Below are 19,311 nucleotides of genomic sequence, written 5' to 3'. Positions count from 1 at the left end.
GTAGATGAGGAACAGCTGATCCTCCTGGAACAGGGACCTCTGGCTGACTAGATTTACCAGAAGGGCAGATAGGGGGGAATGGATGGGGTGCTGACAGCACAGTGGACAGTGACAGGGATAGCAGAGTGTGGAGGCTCTGGTGGGAGAGGAAGGTGGTCTACCTGACGAGTTTGTATTAATGCTCAGATGCCAAGGAGTTCAGAAAGTGGGCGACTGTGACCGTGTGATAGTCATGTATATAGAGATTAGAAATGCATGTGAAAACGTCTCAATGTCAATAGCCTTAGAATGAATTTTTCTGTATGAAACTGTGTGTTTTGACAACGAATGGAGATCTTTTTTAAAGATTAAAACCTCACTTAATTTTATGTCTTATAGGATTTAGACAGTACAATATTGTATGACTGTATTAATTCAACTATACCTAAAAATTTATAGCCAATTTTGAAAGCGATGCATCTTAGCTCTAGAAATTGTTATTGAATATATCAATGCTATTGTAATGAAATGCTTTTTCTAATTATATGGTTATTAAATAAATAATTTAAAAAAATTCACATTACCACAGTGTGTGTGTGTGTGGGGGGGTGCGTGTACATATGCAGTTCAGAGGACAACTTCAGGTGTGGTTCCTCAGGCATCATCTACCTTTTTTTGGGGGGTTCCCTCACTGACAGGGTCCCTCACTGGCCTCACCTGCTAAGTGAGCAAGCTGGCTGGTGAACTAGGCCCACCTGTTTTCATCTACCCAGTGTTGGGATTGCAAGGGTATGCCACATCTGGCTTCATATTGTACTTTCTAGATACTAAGATAATGATTTTCCAGGCCAGGGAGATGGCTCAACAGGTGAAGGCACTCCATGTCAAGTCTGGTGACCTAAGTTCCATCCCTGGATACCACGTGGTTGAGAGAAAAAAATCAACTCCCCTCATTTGTTCTCTGACTTCTATACACATGGTCCATATGCACCATGTACATACAAATGAATAGATGCTTAAAAAAGAAACTAATTTCCCCATTCCTAATTCCATCTCATAGTCATGAAGAGTTGTCAAACATAGAATGTCATTGCTTGCAGAATGATGAATGTGGTTGTGTTCTATAAATCATGGCCAAGAGCCAAAAACATCCATTGTCACCTGCTTTCATTTACAGTACGAGTCTGTACATCTTTAACCCAAGGCCTGCACTTGCTAAGTGGGCTAAGTACTTCATGCACATTATCAAGGCCATGCTGTGGCTTGGGAGTTAGAGGCACAAGAAAGAAAATGTCATTCATATGTATTAGTAGCATCATATACTTAAACAGACTAAACAGACCATTTAGTAAAATATAAACCACTGTCTTCTTCATGTGTGGTGTGTGCATGTGTATACACACATGTGCACATAAATGTGTGCAAACGCACTTGCCCATGCAGGTCCATGTGGAGACATGTGGAGGCCAGAGGTTGATATCAGGTTGTCTTCCTCACTTTATTTTTTGGAGACAGGGCTTCTCACTAAACCTGGAGTTCACCATTTCTGCTAGACTTGTTGGCCAGAGAGGCCCTCGGATCTCCTGTGTCTGCCTCCTAGTGCTGGGGTTACAGATACGGCAGGTCAAGCTTTTTACATGGGCGCTGGGGATCCGAACTCAGGTCCTTATGCTTGTACAGTAATCACTTCACCCCAGCCCCTAAATCACTGTATGTACAAATTCTAACAGGAGAAAAACATGCTGTGATAATTTACAGTCTTTGGAGAACACTGTCTGGGTTTAAATCCCAACCCTGCCATTTTACTCCAGGGCCTCAGTTTCTTCCTTGTGTGCAGCAGGCAGCTAAGAGGATGTACAACCCAGTGAGAATGCTGTGAGGGGCTGAACAAAGCCAGGCAATGCAGCAGCACAAGGTCAGGGCTCGGCAACACTCAACAGATACTCCGATGTTCCTGAAGGCCACTCTAAAGGCACTTCACCGCACACTGCAGATGAAGTCGGCACAAGGAACGAGGCACCGTAGGCCTGACCGCTGAGGCACAAAACAGGGCAGTCCTGACTTGAGCTTGTTTCCAGTGCTGACATCAGCATTCACAGCCATACAGCTCAGCTGTTCAGGTACCGTGATGCTCAAACAAGATCCACAAAAATGAAAACCAGCTTGGGAAGAAGCAGCCTTCCAGCCTCTCATCTACTAATGATGGATTCTCTAAATCAGGCCAAGACTGCTGAACAAAAGCTGGGCATGATGGCCATGTCTGTAATCCTACACAGTGACACCCTGTCTCCCTAAAAAGGAAATACTAAAAATAAAGTTGATCTTACAGCCTTGCAGTGGAATACAGCCTTGGTTATCACCATCACCTGGTAAGACTTCTTTTTCATCTGTGCTGAAATGACTCAGCACCTTGCCTAGGAGTCTGATGAGATGCTGTAGGGCTGGAGAATATGACAAACTCTGCTGGCACTTACCTCACAGATGTCCTTGAGGTGCTTGATGTAGACACGCTCGGTGTTCATGATCTCCTGGATGACGTTGGTACGCATCTGCTGCTGGCTCTCGGGGTGCTTGTGGCGGGCCTTGCTGGCTTCTTCCTCCTGTTCCTCCCCATGAGGATGGCTGGTGTTCTCCAGCAGCTCCTCCTGATTGACCCGAAGCTACAGGCCACACACAGGGTCAGGTGACTTAGGGGATGGGAGGTGGTACCAGAGGCAAGGCCAAAGACTTCCCTGTGCCTAGTTATGGTCATGGTGGCGCCTGACCCTACCCTTGGTTTCCATGGACAGCAGCAATGCCAAGCAAACTGCTTCCACTAAGAATTTGATTCCAACCAGCCTAATTTCTTACAGGTCTGGCTTGTGTGGGAGATTAAACACAAGGACAGAAGAACTGGACCTGCGTAAAGACTGGGCTATGCCTGAAACTCTTCTGGAACCTCCTGCCCATGGATACCCTGGAAAGCACAGAGGGCCACACTTACCCTAACAAAGCTTGCAGGGAACCAGGCCTCCTTATCTTCATTCCGGCCCCACCACCAGTCCTTGTTAGATGCTTCCAGAACCTGAATGACATCTCCAGCCTTGAAGCCCAGTTCCTGGTCATCCATGGTCACATGGTCCCACAGTGCTTCTGCATAGACCACACTGCCATCGCTGATCAGCTGGAATGGAGACAGGAGGGCATGCTTAGCACTCAATAAGGTGGGTAGATGGAAGGAAGCCACTCGCTAGATGTGCTTCCTTGGGGCGATCTGATACCTTCTTCTGTTTCGAGAAAAACAGTACCAAGTATGTGTATGATTTACTCTTATAGGGAAACTCAGACCAACTTAGACATACATATGTGCCAGGTGTGGTTACATTTGGTTATATTTGCAATCCTAGCCTGCAGGAGCTGAGACAGGAGAATCACAAATTTGAGGCAAGTCTGGACCCCACAGCAAGACCATCTCAAAAATCCAAAGATACACAGAACACCTTTATTCACAATGGGGTTACGTGTGATAAATCACCTAAGTCAAAAATATCATAAACCAGGGCTGGAGAGATGGCTCAGCAGTTAATAGTACTGGCTGCTCATGCAGAGGATCCAGGTTCAGTTCCCAGCACCCACATGGCAGCTAACAACCGTCCATAACTACAGCTCCAAGGGAATCTGATGCTCTCTTCTGGCCTCTATGGCATTGCATGCATGTGGTGCATCTACATACATGCAGGTAAAACACTCATAAATTTTTTAAAAAATTTTAATTATAAACTGAGCATGCATTTGCTACACCCAAGTCAACATAAGCTCTTACCTAGCCTATTATAACTGTGCTGAGAATACTCCCATGAGCCTACAGCTGGGAAATCATTTAAGTGTATCACATAATAAAATTTGGAATATCATGTAATTTACTGAACACTGTATTGAAAGAGAAAGAAAGAGTAGAATGATTCTTTATATTGCTGGTGGAAGAAAAGGTCCAAACTCCAAATCTGAAGTATCACTTCTCCTGAACACAGGCTTTCTCACACTGCGGTAAATCCAGAAAAACATAAGGTGAATCGTTTTAAGCTGGAGACTGTAGCTGTAGACTAGTTGCCTAGCCAACTTCGTATCTAGAATCTTTGCTCCACAAAGGACTTCTGGGCCACCGAACTAGATGCATGGTGTGCTTACCAGAAGCCCCTCACATATCCACCCGAGGGCACCACTCCACTTCTGATTGGAGCAGGCCTTGTGTCAACTGTTTACTCTAACTGATGGAATGGCCTCATGATCTTGGGACATTTAACAGCTAGTGAAGATTCAAAGAACAGGCATAGCCCATCTGTTCCCATAGGGCAGGAGCACAGGTGACTGCACAGACCTTAGCTCCCACAGACATGCAGGCTAAACATCTCTCATATAATGTGACTGGGACCAGGAGGGTTTCAGATTTCAGATTTTCGGATTTTGGAACTTTTGCATGGACTTTACGAAATCAAAACCTTGAGTATCGCATCTGAAGAGGTTTGAGACTTCAGTGCACTGTTAGATTTTTGACCTAGGGATGTTCAGTCTAAATGATGTTATATAGTCGTACCTGGTGACCTTAGTGAGGTTATGCGCCACACGTTCCACTTGAGATTGTCAAAACCTGGAGGAACCCTCTAGAAAGATTTGTATGAAAAAGAGCTAATGCTGCAGTGTGGTAGAGAAACCTCCTGGCTTGGGATGAGATGTGTGGTTGATCTCAGCTCTGCTATTTGCTAGCAAATTCTCTCTCTCTCTCTCTCTCTCTCTCTCTCTCTCTCTCTCTCTCTCTCTCTCATCTTGGGAATGTCTCTCTCTCTCTCTCTCTCTCTCTCTCTCTCTCTCTCTCTCTCATCTTGGGAATGGAACCCAGGGCTTTGTATTAGGGTCTATCCTAAGCTGTCCAAGCAGACCTTGAACTTGCCTTCTTCCTGACTCAGCTTCCCGAGTAGCTGGGATCACAGGCACGCACCACCAGGCCTAGAGTTCCTGGATACACCTCAAGGCATTTATTATAATATGGACAGGTTTTCTTGTCATCTCTTAGTTCAGCTGTGAGAATCACGTGACATAATGAATGGGAGTGTATCCAAATCTGCGAAGCCCAAAGACAAGGCCTGCTGATTTTACTGCTAGCAGGGACAAGCTTCAGCAATCTGCAAAGCTCAATCACAGACACTTTCCTAGACGATGTCAGAAAACCAGCATTGTACTAGCCAGACTTCCAAGTTTCAGGATATGCCAAGTAAGAATTAATTAGACAGTAACATCCAAGGTGGTTCTGGGCCTTGAAATTCAAGTATCAGGTATATGTAGGATTCCAGTACCTCGTTAATGGCCAGCTGCTCCCCACCTGGCTGCAGGTACCGAGGGTTGGCCTGGCAGAGCTCTTCATAGCTGAAATCCTCCTCACTACCATTATCATCAACTAAGGCTGAGGACTCCGTGCCACCATCTGAAGAGACTGAGGGGAAAAAAGCAAGAAAAAGCATGTGTTAAAAGACACTGATAAGCCAGGAGTGGTGGCTTGCACCTGTTATCTCAGCATTCAGGAGACAGAGGCAGGAGGATCACAGCAAGCTTGAAGGCAACCTATGCTATATAGTGAGTTCCAGACCAGCCAGGATTATAGAGCAACAAATATATTGCTAAAAACAAACAAGAGCACGTAACCTCTGGTAATACTCCTCAAGAAAAGGACCATTTTACCTCATCCAGTATAAGAAAGTGTTGGAAGAGTCTCGCTACAGAGGTTACAGTTAGTGCAAGAGTTGCTAGAGTCCAGAGTCCCAGCACACATTGCAGACAGATCCAAGAGTGATGAGTTAAGAAAGTGAATTATCTGTGATTTAGTAGGAAATCTGCTCCACAGTGGATATAAAGAGTATAGGTAATAGCCAGATGTGGGGATCGTGCCTATAATCACAGAACTCGGGAGGCTCAGGCAGGAGGACCACTATGTCTTCAAGTTCAGCCTAGGCTACTGAACGATATCTTGTTAAAAAATAAAAAAGAAGAAAAAAATAGTGTTTTCAAGTGATATGTTGATGTTTGAGGAAACGAACATGAAATTTCACCGTATTCCTCTGCCAACTGCAAGGGAACAGGACTACTAAGGCCAGAAGATCTCCAAGGGGTCAGAATGAGTCATTCTTCCTACCTGTCTGCCCATCCATAAGGGCCAGAACTCAGCATCAGAACTGGGGACTGTGGGGCACCACTACCAAAATGTGAAAGGCGCTGCAAGGACAGGGCAGCACTTTGGTTAGACCACGTGTTCCAGAGCAATGGGTCCCTCTTCCCATCGCTGAGTGCCTGTCATTGTTAAGGCCAGTTAGCTTGGCCTCCCATCCAAACAGGCTCAGGGACAATTCCATCACCATTTGCTCCAGTGGGAAACCTGCTAGGTGCTGGAGAACGTGGAACTACGTTCATCTGGCCTCAAAGAGCCAGGCCAGCAGCTGGTGAGCTAGAGATCCAAGGGTAAGTAAGGAAGCCCAGTGCTCAAGATGCAAGTCAGAAACTGGATCACACAAAGTGGTAGGTAGATTTTAAAGAGAAAGGGACATCACTGAGAAGGGCCCAGAGAAAGGCCACAGGGAAGAGGTAACCACCTTAAGTCATGACATTGAGATGGCCCTTGACTGAGAGAGAAAGGTGGCAGAATTTGAAGCACACACGGATTCCATAATCAAAGACCCTATAATCCACAGCGTCATTTTCCAGAGTTTTCATTAACCATGACCATGGCTGAAAACTGTTAAATAGAAATTTTCAGAAATAAATAATTCCTATGATTGCCTGTCTGTTTTTATAGTGCTGCAGCTGGACCAAGGTCTTGGGCATACTAGGCTTTATTTCTACAGGATATATTCCTTATTATTATTGTTGTTGTTCATCTCTTCCTGTGCCTCATCTATAAATTTGACTTTACTGGAAGAATATTTAAGTTGGACAAAGTATATACAGGGTTTGTATATGCAGTATGCATTAAGCATAAACACACCAGATGTATACTGGTATCCATGTGGCCAGGGGAGCTGCTGGACATGGCATGAAAGATGGAAATGGGAAGGCTAAGGCAGGGGCCTAGGGCCACAGAAAGCCACAGGTGCTCTTTCAGTGTTTGGTTTGCTTTTATGACTGGTCCCACTATGTAGCTCAGGCTGGTGTGGAATTCATATCCTCCTGCTTCAGCCTCCTGATGGCTGGATTACAGGCGTGTGATGCTACTGGGCTTCTTTCAGGGTTTTGAGTTTATAGTTGAAGAGTCCCCTGCAGAACAGGAAGTGTCAGAGCTACAGAGTGCTGGCTGCATTCCAGCCTGCCCCATCTCCTTCTGTAGGCACAAGAGTGGAGCCAAGCTACCTAATCTCCATGCTTCATGCACATCTTTGTTTATGAAGAATTAGGCAACAGTGTGTGTGAACTATCATCTCAGATGCACAGTGAAGCCTCTATAAGAGATAATTTTGGCAGAATGTAACAAGGGCAGGGCTGAATGACTCTAGCAACAGGAAAGGAAGCCAGTGACGGTGGACTGGGGAGACATGGAACTGCCACAGTGAGGGCAACAGGTACCACTCTGGGAAAAGGTGATTAGAACAGAAATCTATGGATGGTGGAGGTGGAGCTCAAGCTAGGGCAAGAGAAGATGCAGTTAAATGAGGTTTCAGAACATTGCAGTTTCTGCAAATATTCATGAAAGGGACATTAGAGCAAGAAGCAGTGTGGCAGGAAGGGGGTCCCTCTGCAGTGGCCACCTTCTCATGGGTTGCCCCACCGTAAGCCCCAGCTCTGTTCAAACAGTGGCTCTCATCAGCATCTGACTTGGCCCCACCTGTTTTGGCATCTTTCCCTGATGCTGGGGTGTCCCTGCCGCCTGGGAACCCTACCGTGTCACTGTTGTCACCTCTCTTCCCGAGCCCTCCTGTGAGCCCAGAGCCTTCACATTTGTGCCTAGCTGTGTACCACCACCTCTGAGGCCCTGGATGCTGAGAAGCCAGTGAACCGAGGATGAGTTGACGAGCCTTAGCTCATGGTGGACCACAACAACTGCTGGCTGCCTACACAGTGCTCAGTGCCTTCTCCCACCCCATGCCTGCCTCAGGTTCCTTCCCTGGTTGTATGCATACAAGCTCTGGGCCTCAGGGCCAAACGCAAAGTGAGCTGCCTCAGAGGTGGCCTCAGGAGTGAGGTGAGGTGTTCCTGAGCCTGTACCCAAAGCTAAGATGAGGAGAAAACCTCTCTGGAGCTCTTGTGCTATCCAGGACCTCATGTCTTTCTGGCTCTCCAGAGAAAGGGGAGGCAGGTAGGCAGGGTGGCCATCCCTTAGTGCATATGTACGTGTATGTGTCTGTATGCATGCATGCATGTGTGTGTATGTGCGTGCACGCGTGCACACCACAGGTGCTACCATCTACTTTCCCCTTCTCCTTTGCAGGTGGTAGGGAGTAAACACAGGGCTGGGGGTGTGAGGTCTTAAGGAAGTCAGACTTGGGTTATATCTGAGAAAGACACTTGAGCCCATACAGTACAGTGACAGTTCCTTTTAAAACTTAACTTCTGCTTCCTCTTCTATGGTTAGCGTTGCTGGTACAGAACTCAAGGTTAGCTATTACCTGGTCTGTTGCACTTTCCTGGGGTGTGTATGGGATGTTGAGGAAAGAAGTCTTGGGGGAAGTGAGTCAGCATGTCTTAGACTGCCCCAAGACAGCACTGAAGATGACTCTTTGTGAGCCAGGGGCAGTGGCCTGCAATTAAGGCCTGGCAACTGCCTGGGTTAACAGCTAAAAGGTTTTAATGATCGTGGGTGTGCAGAAGATAGACAAACCAGGCTGGGACCTGGAACTGCAGGAATCTTTGGATATCAGCCAGCAGTGGCCTGGCACTGCCCGACACCACAGGCATTCCTCCCTTATCACATTTCAGCTGTGGCCAAGCCAGAAAAAAAAAAAAAAAAAAAAAAAGAAGAAGAAGAAGAAGAAGAGAAAGGCATCCAGGCCTCATAGTCAGAGCAAATCCCTAAAAACACTTCCCTCAAAGAACCACTGGATGATGCTGGTCCAGGAAGAATGCTACCATCTGATCTGCCATTGCTGGGAAAATCAGTTTTAAAAATGCCAGTAGCAATCATTTATAATCCATGATGTATGTATATGTAGATGTGTGTGTGTGTGTGTGTGTGTGAGAGAGAGAGAGAGAGAGAGAGAGAGAGAGAGAGAGAGAGAGAGAATCCACTGGCAACAGTGCTAGACTTCACAGGAAAACACCGGAATGGAACCTTCTGTGAAGAGATAGGGATGCAATGTACCAGATGATTTCTGAGCTGCTGCCATAAATGCTTACAAGAATGAAGTGGGTGGTGTGGTGTTTCAACACCATGGATGAACACATGCTAAACACCACAGAAGCTCAAACTCGCCCAGGTACACTGACTCAGTCTCCCCATCAGTTAAACGGGGTGAGCAGTGGTGAGAGACAGGCAGTGTGTGTGAGGGAGAGGCCAGGGTGTTTGGTGTAAAGAAGCCCAGTACAGTAAAGAAAGGACAAATGTGGGAAGTGAGGGATGGCCTATCTTGAGTCTGTCACTACAGAGGTACACAAGCACGTGTCACAAAGTACCCCAAAGACAGGATTATGTGTTAATCAAAAGGGTCAAGTTGTGGCTAGGCGTGGTGATACATGCCTTTAATCCCAGCACTCAGGAGGCAGAGGCAGAAGGATCTCTCTGTGAGGTCCAGGCCAGCCTGGTCCACATAGCAAGTTCCAGGCCAGCTGGGGTTACAGGAAAAACCGGTCTCAAAAACAAAGCGAACTAACTAAATAAATGATGAGTTGCGAATTACTACCCAGGCAAAGAAAGGTGCTAGCTTACCTCCCTTTCTAGCCAAATGACCTTGGGCAAAGACACTTGACCCCTTTCAAGTTCAGTTCTGCCCTCGGTTATGGGAGCAAGTTCACATGTTTTGTATCTCAGAGGTCTTTCTTCTTCCCCTGCCTTTCACACCCACCAGTTAGCCTGGACTCTACCTACCTTCCCTTCCTAAGGGAACAAGAACCCAGTCAATACTGTCTCTCACCACCTCAGCCTGGGTCACCTTGCATAGGCTGGTCACCCTGTATCTCCTCACCTCATCCACTGCTGTTGACTTAGATCAAGGTACCTAGAGTGACCCTGTTTCATTACTCCTAATTTAAACTGGGTCTCTCTGCTTAAGTCAGTAATGGGTTGAAGTCTGGAGATTCGCCCCAGGCACACACACCATGCCACTGGGTTCTGATGGCATTCCACTGCTCTCCACGTTACCCCTCCTCAGACAAGGTACCTGCTTTACTCCTGGTAACTAGACAAGTGCCCAGCATGCCCAGATACCCAGTAAGCACCAGTGCAGAGGAAACTGCCATACATTTCGGCTAGCATCTTACAGGACAGTAGTGTAAGATAACAGTGAAGCTGAGCAGGGCATGGTGGCCCGTGCCTATAATCCCAACATTTGAGAGGCAAAAGCAGTAGGATTGCCTTGCTCAAGGACAGCCTGGTCTACAGAGGGAGTTCCAGGTCGGTTAGGACTACTTAGACCCTGTTTCAAAACCAAAACCAAAAAGTGAAAAGAAATGGAACTGAAAAATTTGCAGTGCTGAGTATTTTTACTGTGCTTTTTCTCCATTTGGATACACAGATACTTCCACTGTGCTACAAGTGCCTACAATGCTCACGGTGGGTTCAGGGCAGTGATATGCTGGGCAGTTCTGCAGCCTGGAGCCAGGGACTAGATTAGCTGTATAATCGGCTACACTGCAGACACATCAGGAAGTGCATTCTGCCTTGTCTGCATAGCGAGGGATATCACCTGATGAGCCCTGCTAAGTGATTCTTGACTGTACAGCACATGGACTTCAAACAGGGGTTTGGAATCAGACAGACTAGGTTTCAATGAGTGTTAGGAACAGAACCTATAGCCTTGTGCAGGCTAATCAAGCACCCTACCAATGAGCAGACTTTTTTTTTTTTAGTGTAACTCCTTGGTCAGGTTTATCGATTTTCAGACCTAAATGTGAATATTAATATCCATCGCTCAAGGCTGTTTGCAAATTCTCACCAGTAACTGCTGCTGACTGGTTTTCTGTGCAGCTCAAATAAAATGTTATTTAAGTATATTCTATATAGGGGCTGGAGAGGTGGCTTGGGGGTTAAGAGCACTGACTGCTCTTGCAAATGACCTGGGTTTGGTTTCCAGCACTCACATGGCCGATAACAACTGTCCATAACTCTAGTTCCAGGGGATCTTACATCATCCTCTTCTAGCCTCCCAGGCCATTGCATGACATGGGTGCACACACATACACACAGGCAAAACACTCATACACATAAAATAAAAACAAATAATAAATAAATTTAAGTAAATGAACAAAAATACAAAACATTCTTTCAGTGTGTGCTGAGAATGTACCAGGCAGTGGTGCTGTGTGGTGGGCACCCAGTGATAGAGAAGCTGGTCCCAGTAACACCTGGCTGTGTGCAGCAGGCTCTGGCCCATGCCCGCCCTCCTACTCCAGGGCAGCACTGGCCCCTCTGTGCTACCTGTTACTGATAACAAGACAGAAGCTCTGGGAAGGATACCAAACAGGGCTGTTCTTCCACAGTCTGTAGGAACAGTAATCACAGGTTCCTCCTGCCCTTTGAAGCATCACTCCCTGCTCCTAGCGAGCCTGCCAGTGACTCAGCTCAGCTTGTTTTGTTCTTTGCCCTCTATGACCTTAATGATATTCATGATTTTAAGCTCTCCTTATTCTCCGTCCTATCCTTGAGTGTATTTTGTGGAGTCTGACCTTCCAGTACATGTCCACAGGAGAAGGATTATCTTATATTGGAGTTGCATCTGCTCTAAGCAGTTTCTATTATTCCCTATACTTGCTGTCTTTTATGTCTGCTTTCCCCTACTAGGATGGCAACTGTCATTTGGGTTTGCTAGAATCTAGTTCTGCATGCTTACCCCCACCCCTGCAGCTCCCCATGTAAACACAGGGAAGGCACTAATTGCTTCCCATCTGCTCTGAAAATACCAGTGGGGAGAGCCAGGTTCCAAGAAGTTACATAACAGAGTGACACAGTGCTGGACACCCAGGTCTCCCTGGCTCACATTCCAGCACCCACCTCAGACCACAGCTAGAAGACTCTAGCTGGTCTTCATGCCCCCCACCCCTTCCCCAGCTGTGCTCTGCAGTTGCTTCCACAGCAAACTCAAAACCCGCCTCATTGGGGCTGGAGAGTTGGCTCAGCGGTTGAGAGCACTGACTGTTCTTGCAGAGGACCCGGGTTCGATTCCCAGCACCCACATGGTGGCCTCAAACCAAACTGTCCTTAACTCCAGTTCCAGGGGAATCCGAAGCCCTCTTCTGACTTTAGCCGCATTGCACGACACGGGTGCACTCACATACATGCAGGCAATATACACATAAAATAAAAATAATAAATAAAATATTTATTTTTAAAAACCCTGCCTCATGCCTTCACAGGAAACTCCATGGTAGTTTCCTTGCAGGGGCTAAGGCCTCCCAGTGCTCTGACTTCACCCTGCTTTAGTGGCGTAACTGGTGCCAGACACTTGCAGTAAGTGCTGTTCAGTTGAGCTGAAAACTGCTGATGGGGAAAGAGCAGCTGAAAACCCTGCTGTGTGCTCAAGGGTGCCGAAGCCCACACCCACCTCTGTGGGTGACCTCTTTCCATGGCCCAGGCCCAGCAGCTGGGCTCCACCCCTCCAAGGTCACTTCCTACAAGCTGCAAAGGGCGTCAAATTCCTCCATTACCAATGAAGTTAGTAAGGGAGACTTGCTACCTAGAGGAACTCTGTATAACAAACAGCTATTATAAATTTGCAAAATGTACTTCAGTAAGACCAAGAGAAATAAATATATACATTTTTAAAACGTTTGTTCTTGTTTTGGCTTATTTTTTGAGACAAGAGTCTCACCGTGCACTACAAGCTGTGTCCTCCTACCTACCTCTGTGTTCTAGTCTATTTTTCCATTGCTGTGACAAAATACTCTGACCAATACCAACTTGGGGAGGAAAGGGTTTATTTTATCTTACATCTCCCAAGTCACGGTTCATCAGGGAGCCCAAGGTAGGAACTCAGGGCAGGAACTTGGAGGCAGGAGCTGGAACACAGGTCATGAAGGAACGCTGCTTACTGGCTTGCTCCCTGACCCCTGCTCAGCCTGCTTTCTTATGCAACACAGGCCCACCTGCCCAGGGGTGGCACCACCCACAGTGGGTTGGGCCCTCCCACATCACTCAACAATCAAGAAGATGCCCCACAGACATGGCCACAGGCCAGTAAAACAGAGGAAATTCCCCAATTGAGGCTGCCTCAACCCAGGTGTGTCAAGTTGACACTAAAGCTATCCAGCATACTCTACCTCTCCAATGCAGAGATTGTATGCATGCATCGCTACAATCAGCTAAAATATAATTTTTATCCTTTTTATTGTGATTTTTAACTCCAACATAACCCTTTTAAAGCATACAGCCCAGTAGTGTTGGGCATGCTCACATAGCTGTGCCATGGACCTCTAGAACACCTTCGTTTTGCAAAACCAAACCCTATGCGTATGGAACACTAACTTCTTTCCTTCCCCTCTCCCCTGCCTGTTCCTTGTCAACCTCCTTTCTCTTTCCTGTTCCCGTGATTCTACTTGAGATCATTTGTGTGTAGAGAGCTCTACAGTATCAGTGTTGCTGTGATAATTCTTTTGCTCAATACAATGCACTCAAGGTCCATCCACACTGCATGAGTCAGAATTCCCTTCTTTGGTAAGGCTGGATGTTAACACACCATGGTTGTCTACCTAACCTGTTCTGTGTGTCTACTTTTGTGTGGGAGGACACGCTGGGTTGCTTCTGTCTCTTGGCTATTCTAAACGATGCTACCATCAACATGGCTGCCCTCGTTATCTTTTTGAGGCCTGCTTTTAGTCTTTTGGCTCTTTACTCAATCAGGATAATGTCAATGTTGGCTCATTCTTGTGTTAGGTTTTGGAGAGCTTTCAAACTGCTTTCAATGGTGGCTACATTGGTTTATATCCCACCACCAGCTCATAAGGGCCTGGCTGCTCTGATTCCTGACATCTAAGCCATTTCTTATCCTGAAAAATAATAATGGAAAAGACAGTTTGAGAATGATCTTGTAAACATGGACACAGGACTGCTCCAAATCAAACTCACTTTAAAATTCCAAGACTCCAGGTCATACTGGTTATAAGAGTAAATGCGTTCTCTTTCTAAGCACTTGCTAACTAAAGCTTTCACGGAATTCAGGAGGGCCACCCTTTATTGTCTTAAGATTTTTTGCAGTGCTAGGGCTTGAACTCAGGGCTTTCTGCATGCCAGGCAAGCACAGTCTCCATCCTTATCCTCTAAGAGATTTGTATGCTGAGACCAGCACATACCTCAGGCTAGTGACAGTTCCAGAGTACCACCAATTCCAAAGACACAACACAGGGCACTGGTTGAACCACCCTGGCAGGCCATCACCCCCAGAAATTCTGTTTCCTGGATCTCCCATGCACTGAGTGAAAATGGGCCACCTTTTCCTGAGGTACCATCTATCCCTTTCATTGCCTTGTTCCTTACACAGTGTTCTCTTGGGGTTTGTTCTGGAAGGTGTTCTCTAACTTCCAAGTCTGTCAGCTTTTTTGGATGAAGGAACAACTGTCTAACGGAAGCAGGCATCTGAAGAGAAATCTCTGGTCAGATAGGGCCCCCGGAGCAGGTGCAGAATGCTGTGTGCTACCTACAGAGGGCAGGCCAATATTTAGATTTACAAGACCACTGGTAATAGAATTGTTAGGAATACAATTAGAAAAGATAAAAAGGTTTTGTAAAAAGCCAACCAAAAAGTGGCTCCATTTCTCAGGAAATTAGCAGGCAATCCTCTCTGAGCTAATATTTTACACTTTTGAAGGGGGCCATGATTCTAAGGTGAGTTTTGACAACAAGCAATATCACACAGCATCAAAATGGAGCCCTCCTATCTACCTTCAGAGAACAGGTCTACCGCAGGGCATGGTGGGGCTTCCTTCTCAGGACAAACCTGTTAGCTCACAGTTCCATATTTAAGGAACTGGATTTAAAAGCACTAGACTGTGAATCACAAGAGCTTGGTCTGAGTTCCAGTGAGGCCTCCTTGGGAAAGTCATGATCTCTGAGTCTTTGCTTTCTCATGTGAAAGTAGGGAAAAAAAAGCCCTTGCTCTGCTGCCTGTGGTAGAGGTGGCAGGAGAGGGGTGGCACGGTAGAGGCGGAACAGCTGCTAAACACAAGGTGAGAAGTGCCCAGCACTACAGCTTCTTATGGCTGGGAAGGGCCAGGCTGTCACCCACACTGACTTGCTAATTAGCACAGCACTCTCCCAGCAAGAGGGCTCCTGGTGGGGATTTCCCCAAGGCTTGGTTTGGGGAAGTTCCTGTACTTAGAATAATCTGTTAAAAACATACATTTCAGAAAACCTCCTGCTGATCACTTCACTTCCTCAGGTTGAGATAAGTCAGTCCAGCTTCCCAATTCAGAAGCGGAAATGGCCTAAAAGACAGGAACTGCAGTCTCAGCTGAAACCATGGCTCCAGCCCCTTCCCTCAGAGAGCCAGCCACCTTCTGGCCACTGAAACACCCATGGAGGGAACCCATATCATCCACAAAGCTGCCAGGCCACCTGATCCACTCTTCCTAAGGGATTCCTTAACACCCTACAACAGGAATCCTAACCACACGGAGAATGCTTAGGAAAATGAGAATCCTACCTTACTCTAGGCTACTGAGTCAGGGCAGGGCTGGGTGGGAGCTGAGAATTGCTTTCAAAAGCCAGTCAAATGGCCCTGATGCCTGGCAGATTTGGGAAGCAGTGGACCTTCAGGTTAACTCCACGTTACAGTGCACCAATGGGTTTGTTCTACAATGTGTGTCCGTGGCCTGCCCCTACATCACACCACAACTTGCAGAGTGTCTGCTCACACAGGAAGGCGCTGACTTGGCCACCTGATGCCAAAGTTTCCCCCTATAATGTTCCTGGTCTAACAGGACAAACTGTCGTGTTCCTGCTCTACCTGGACTAACCTTCCCTCCCCAAGCAGCTCATTGAATCATCCCTTCTGCCTCTTCTTGGTGGTGGGTTCCCTGATTCTCCTGCTCTCTCTTATTTGTGCTTTGATCCCTTCCAGTAACCACTTCTGACCTGTTCTAGAAGCATGCCAGGCTTACCTCTTATGAAATACCTCCCATAGTATGAAGACGTTATTATATTTCAGTTAGCTATGCCATGACTATGTCCCACCGACCTTCTTAAGGACAGGAACATGTCTGTGGGCCCGTGCTGCAGGCTGAACCAAAGCATGAGATGCCTTTCACACTCTAGTGTAAACTGTTACTGTCCTGCTCAATACTGACTTCTAATCCATTCTCCAAAAATGGTTATCTTTGATTCTGTGGAGTATACAGACCAACAATAAGATCCAAACAGGCCCCAGAAATGGACATAGTAACCCCCACTGATAACCTTTCATAACAACCAAGGATCTTTTAAGAACAATTTTCCCCAAATAGAGCTTTCACCAGCATTCGGATGTGTTTTGGTTCCCCAGAGACCACAGCAGTTATATCACAATTGACCTTAATTATTCCAAACTTCTGAAAGTAGATTGTTTTTTTCTACAAACAGCTTAGTAATTCCTTAATTTCCTCAAGCAACCTCCCAGTGCAGACACAGCCTGCTCTGGAGCACTGGATCACTGACTGTGCTCGTCTGTAAAAATGACTGGGATGGTCTGGACTGGGAGGCCTGGGCAGCTGGCACCCCGGGTGCTCCTCCCTGGGCCCACAGCCATTCTTCCTGATGAAGTTCAGGCCGGTAGGTCTCTCAGTGTCCTGTGATGAACCCCAGCTTTGCCTATGGTATGTCGTGGATTGTTTGCTGACTCTCTTCAGTTGATTGCTCCTCTGTGGTTCTCTGGTTTTGATGGTGGCTACCTACATCCATCCTCATTGACACTGGAGGGGTTGTCCCTCCTACATACCCTCTTGTACTATCTGCCAAGGTCTAGATGTCACCTTGATGGCTGGAGGAACCTAGCAGGGAAGCCAGTCAGTCCACACCACCACCCTGGGTGGTTGTGGTTGGGTGTACCAAGCACGGTGTTCAACATAAACAAGTATCCTGGATTATCAGAGCTCATTTATCTTTTTTTTTTTATAATACATTTTTTTTAATTTGTTGACTTTTTGTATGTATGTGTGTATGTGTATATCACACAGAATCACCTCTACTAATTAACATGATGTAAATTTCCATGCTTCCTCCTCAAATATAATACATTTTTTTTAAAAATTGTTGATTTTTTTTTTTTGGTGTGTGTATATCACACAGAACATCCCAAACCATCTTATTCAACTATACACCCACTTCCCAGATGGTACCCTCCCATAGCCTCCCTCCCCCCCACTAGAGCCCTTATATTCTGATATCCCTGCTACTGTCTGCTGTGTTTTTGGCACCTCAGCCAATACCCACTACTTGCCCTTCTGTTGAATCTAGTCAGCCTATCTAGAGGTCTTTGTTTTAGGAGGGCCAACTGTTCCTCTTCTAGCAGCAATCAGTGTGTCAATATTCCTTTAGATAAGATTGGGGTCTGCTGTTCATTTTCCAGTTCTATGCTGGGTTACTATCTGGGAGTCCCTTGGGCCACCCTGGCCAACAACTCAAAAGAAGGTATCTCCTATGTGGCATTGTTGCTTGTTATGTAGCCTTTAGCTATACATATGGACTCTTAAAAAATTATATTGGCCCCTTTAATCTTTGGTTATACTTTCCTTTTGGGTGTTTAAGGTCATATAGTTGGCCCAGATAAACCAATTTATTTTACTCTTAAGGTCATTTGAGGATCTGTTCCTCATTTATCAAGGAGGATCAACTAGCTAGGCGTGGTTGGGCTAGCCTGTAATGCTAGTGCTAGGGAGGGTGAGGCAGAAGGATCCTGAGTTTAAGGCCAGATGGAACTAAGGGGCCTCATCTTAAAAGACAAAAAAATTGGAAAGAAAAAAAAGGAGGATGGGAGGGGGAGGGAGAGGGAGAGGTCAATTCTACTGCTCCCAAATGTTAAGTCAGGACTAAAACATGTGTGTCTGGCTTCAAGGAGGACTTGGCTGCACCAACCTCAACCTTGCCTCCTTTAGTTCCTGTCAGTCCTGCAGGAGCACCCACCAGCTGTCCCCAGGGACCCCATAACCTTCCCTTGCCCTCTCAGAGTGCCCTGTGTAGCAAACCCACCAATAGCAGGCTTCATGCCTTTCAGACTGGCTTATCACTGCAAGTCTGGGACCCACACAGTGCTTTCTGTGATTTCACTGTGCACACTACATAATACACAAATTCTCAGACTGTTCCTGGAGTTCACACTTGGGAGAAGTCACAGACTGGATGGAGCTGGCCCTCTGAGGTGGCACAGCAGGAGAGCTGAGGGCTAGCCCTCTGTAGCTTAGCTGGTCACAGAAGCTGAGAACCTATCCATTCCCCAAAGGACATACCTCCATGGTGCTGCACATCTAATGTACTGCACATCTCTAGCAACATGCAGGGAGTGTTGCTCATGATATGCACCCCTTGGGATGTAGGAGGCCCTGAGACAATGGGAGAGCCATCCTTCTCCCTCTGTCCTGGCCTTGCTCTGCTGTGCTCTGATGCTGGCATGACTGAGCCACTCAGGGGCCTACCGGCAAGGCCACTCTGAGGGCAGGTCTGTTTCTCAATGCAGATGTAGGGGAGGGTGACTTTCCCCTCCTTTTCTAAATTTGGCTAGGGAAATGGAACATACAGTAGTCTTGTTGTATAATCTGCCAGAGACAGAAGCTATACCAGCATCCCTGTCTAGTCTGGACCAGCATAGAGCATCCAAACAGAGAAGAAAGCTCCAAGTACAGAGGACAATGCAGCCCAGCCTGAGGCGGCCTTCAAGCTGTCACCGACAATTCCCATTCATCTCAGTGCATGTTACTGGCATCTATTTAAGGCAAAACCAGAGACAAGATCTGTTTTTAGAGCATCCCACCGCAGCCAGGGAAAATTCTTTCTGTGGAGTGGTTTTTTTTTTTCCAACTCGTCTCTCATTTCCTTTTAAGAAAGCATGGATTATAATTTGTAATTTCCTAGTATAACATTTCTTTCATGTTTGGAAAAAGACCAGTCCAGGTGCTAATATAAAAATATTAGCAAGTCAGGGTGAGATGGAGCACAATGCAGAAACCTGGCTGGAGTACTTTCAAAACAGTTTTAAAACTAAT

At 46.5% G+C, this 19,311-nt stretch overlaps 1 protein-coding gene across 4 annotated transcripts in view; it reads right to left on the bottom strand.

Annotated features, from left to right (window-relative positions):
* The window catches only part of Spata13 (spermatogenesis associated 13), a 150,646-nt gene that overhangs the window by 18,242 nt on the left and 113,093 nt on the right, over positions 1-19,311 (bottom strand). For all 4 annotated transcript variants that reach the window (XM_008824995.3, XM_029559577.1, XM_029559576.1 and 1 more), the window contains 3 exons: positions 5,310-5,446; positions 2,963-3,142; positions 2,454-2,639 (listed from right to left, as the gene is read on the bottom strand). In XM_008824995.3, the coding sequence (XP_008823217.1) occupies positions 2,454-2,639; positions 2,963-3,142; positions 5,310-5,446 (503 nt within the window). The remainder of the gene's footprint in view (positions 1-2,453; positions 2,640-2,962; positions 3,143-5,309; positions 5,447-19,311) is intronic.

Source organism: Nannospalax galili, unplaced genomic scaffold, assembly GCF_000622305.1.
Source record: "Nannospalax galili isolate Female #2095 unplaced genomic scaffold, S.galili_v1.0 scaffold488, whole genome shotgun sequence".
Lineage (NCBI taxonomy): Eukaryota > Metazoa > Chordata > Mammalia > Rodentia > Spalacidae > Nannospalax > Nannospalax galili.
Note: the sequence above shows the minus strand (reverse complement) of the source record. Positions and strands in the feature narration are given on the sequence as shown.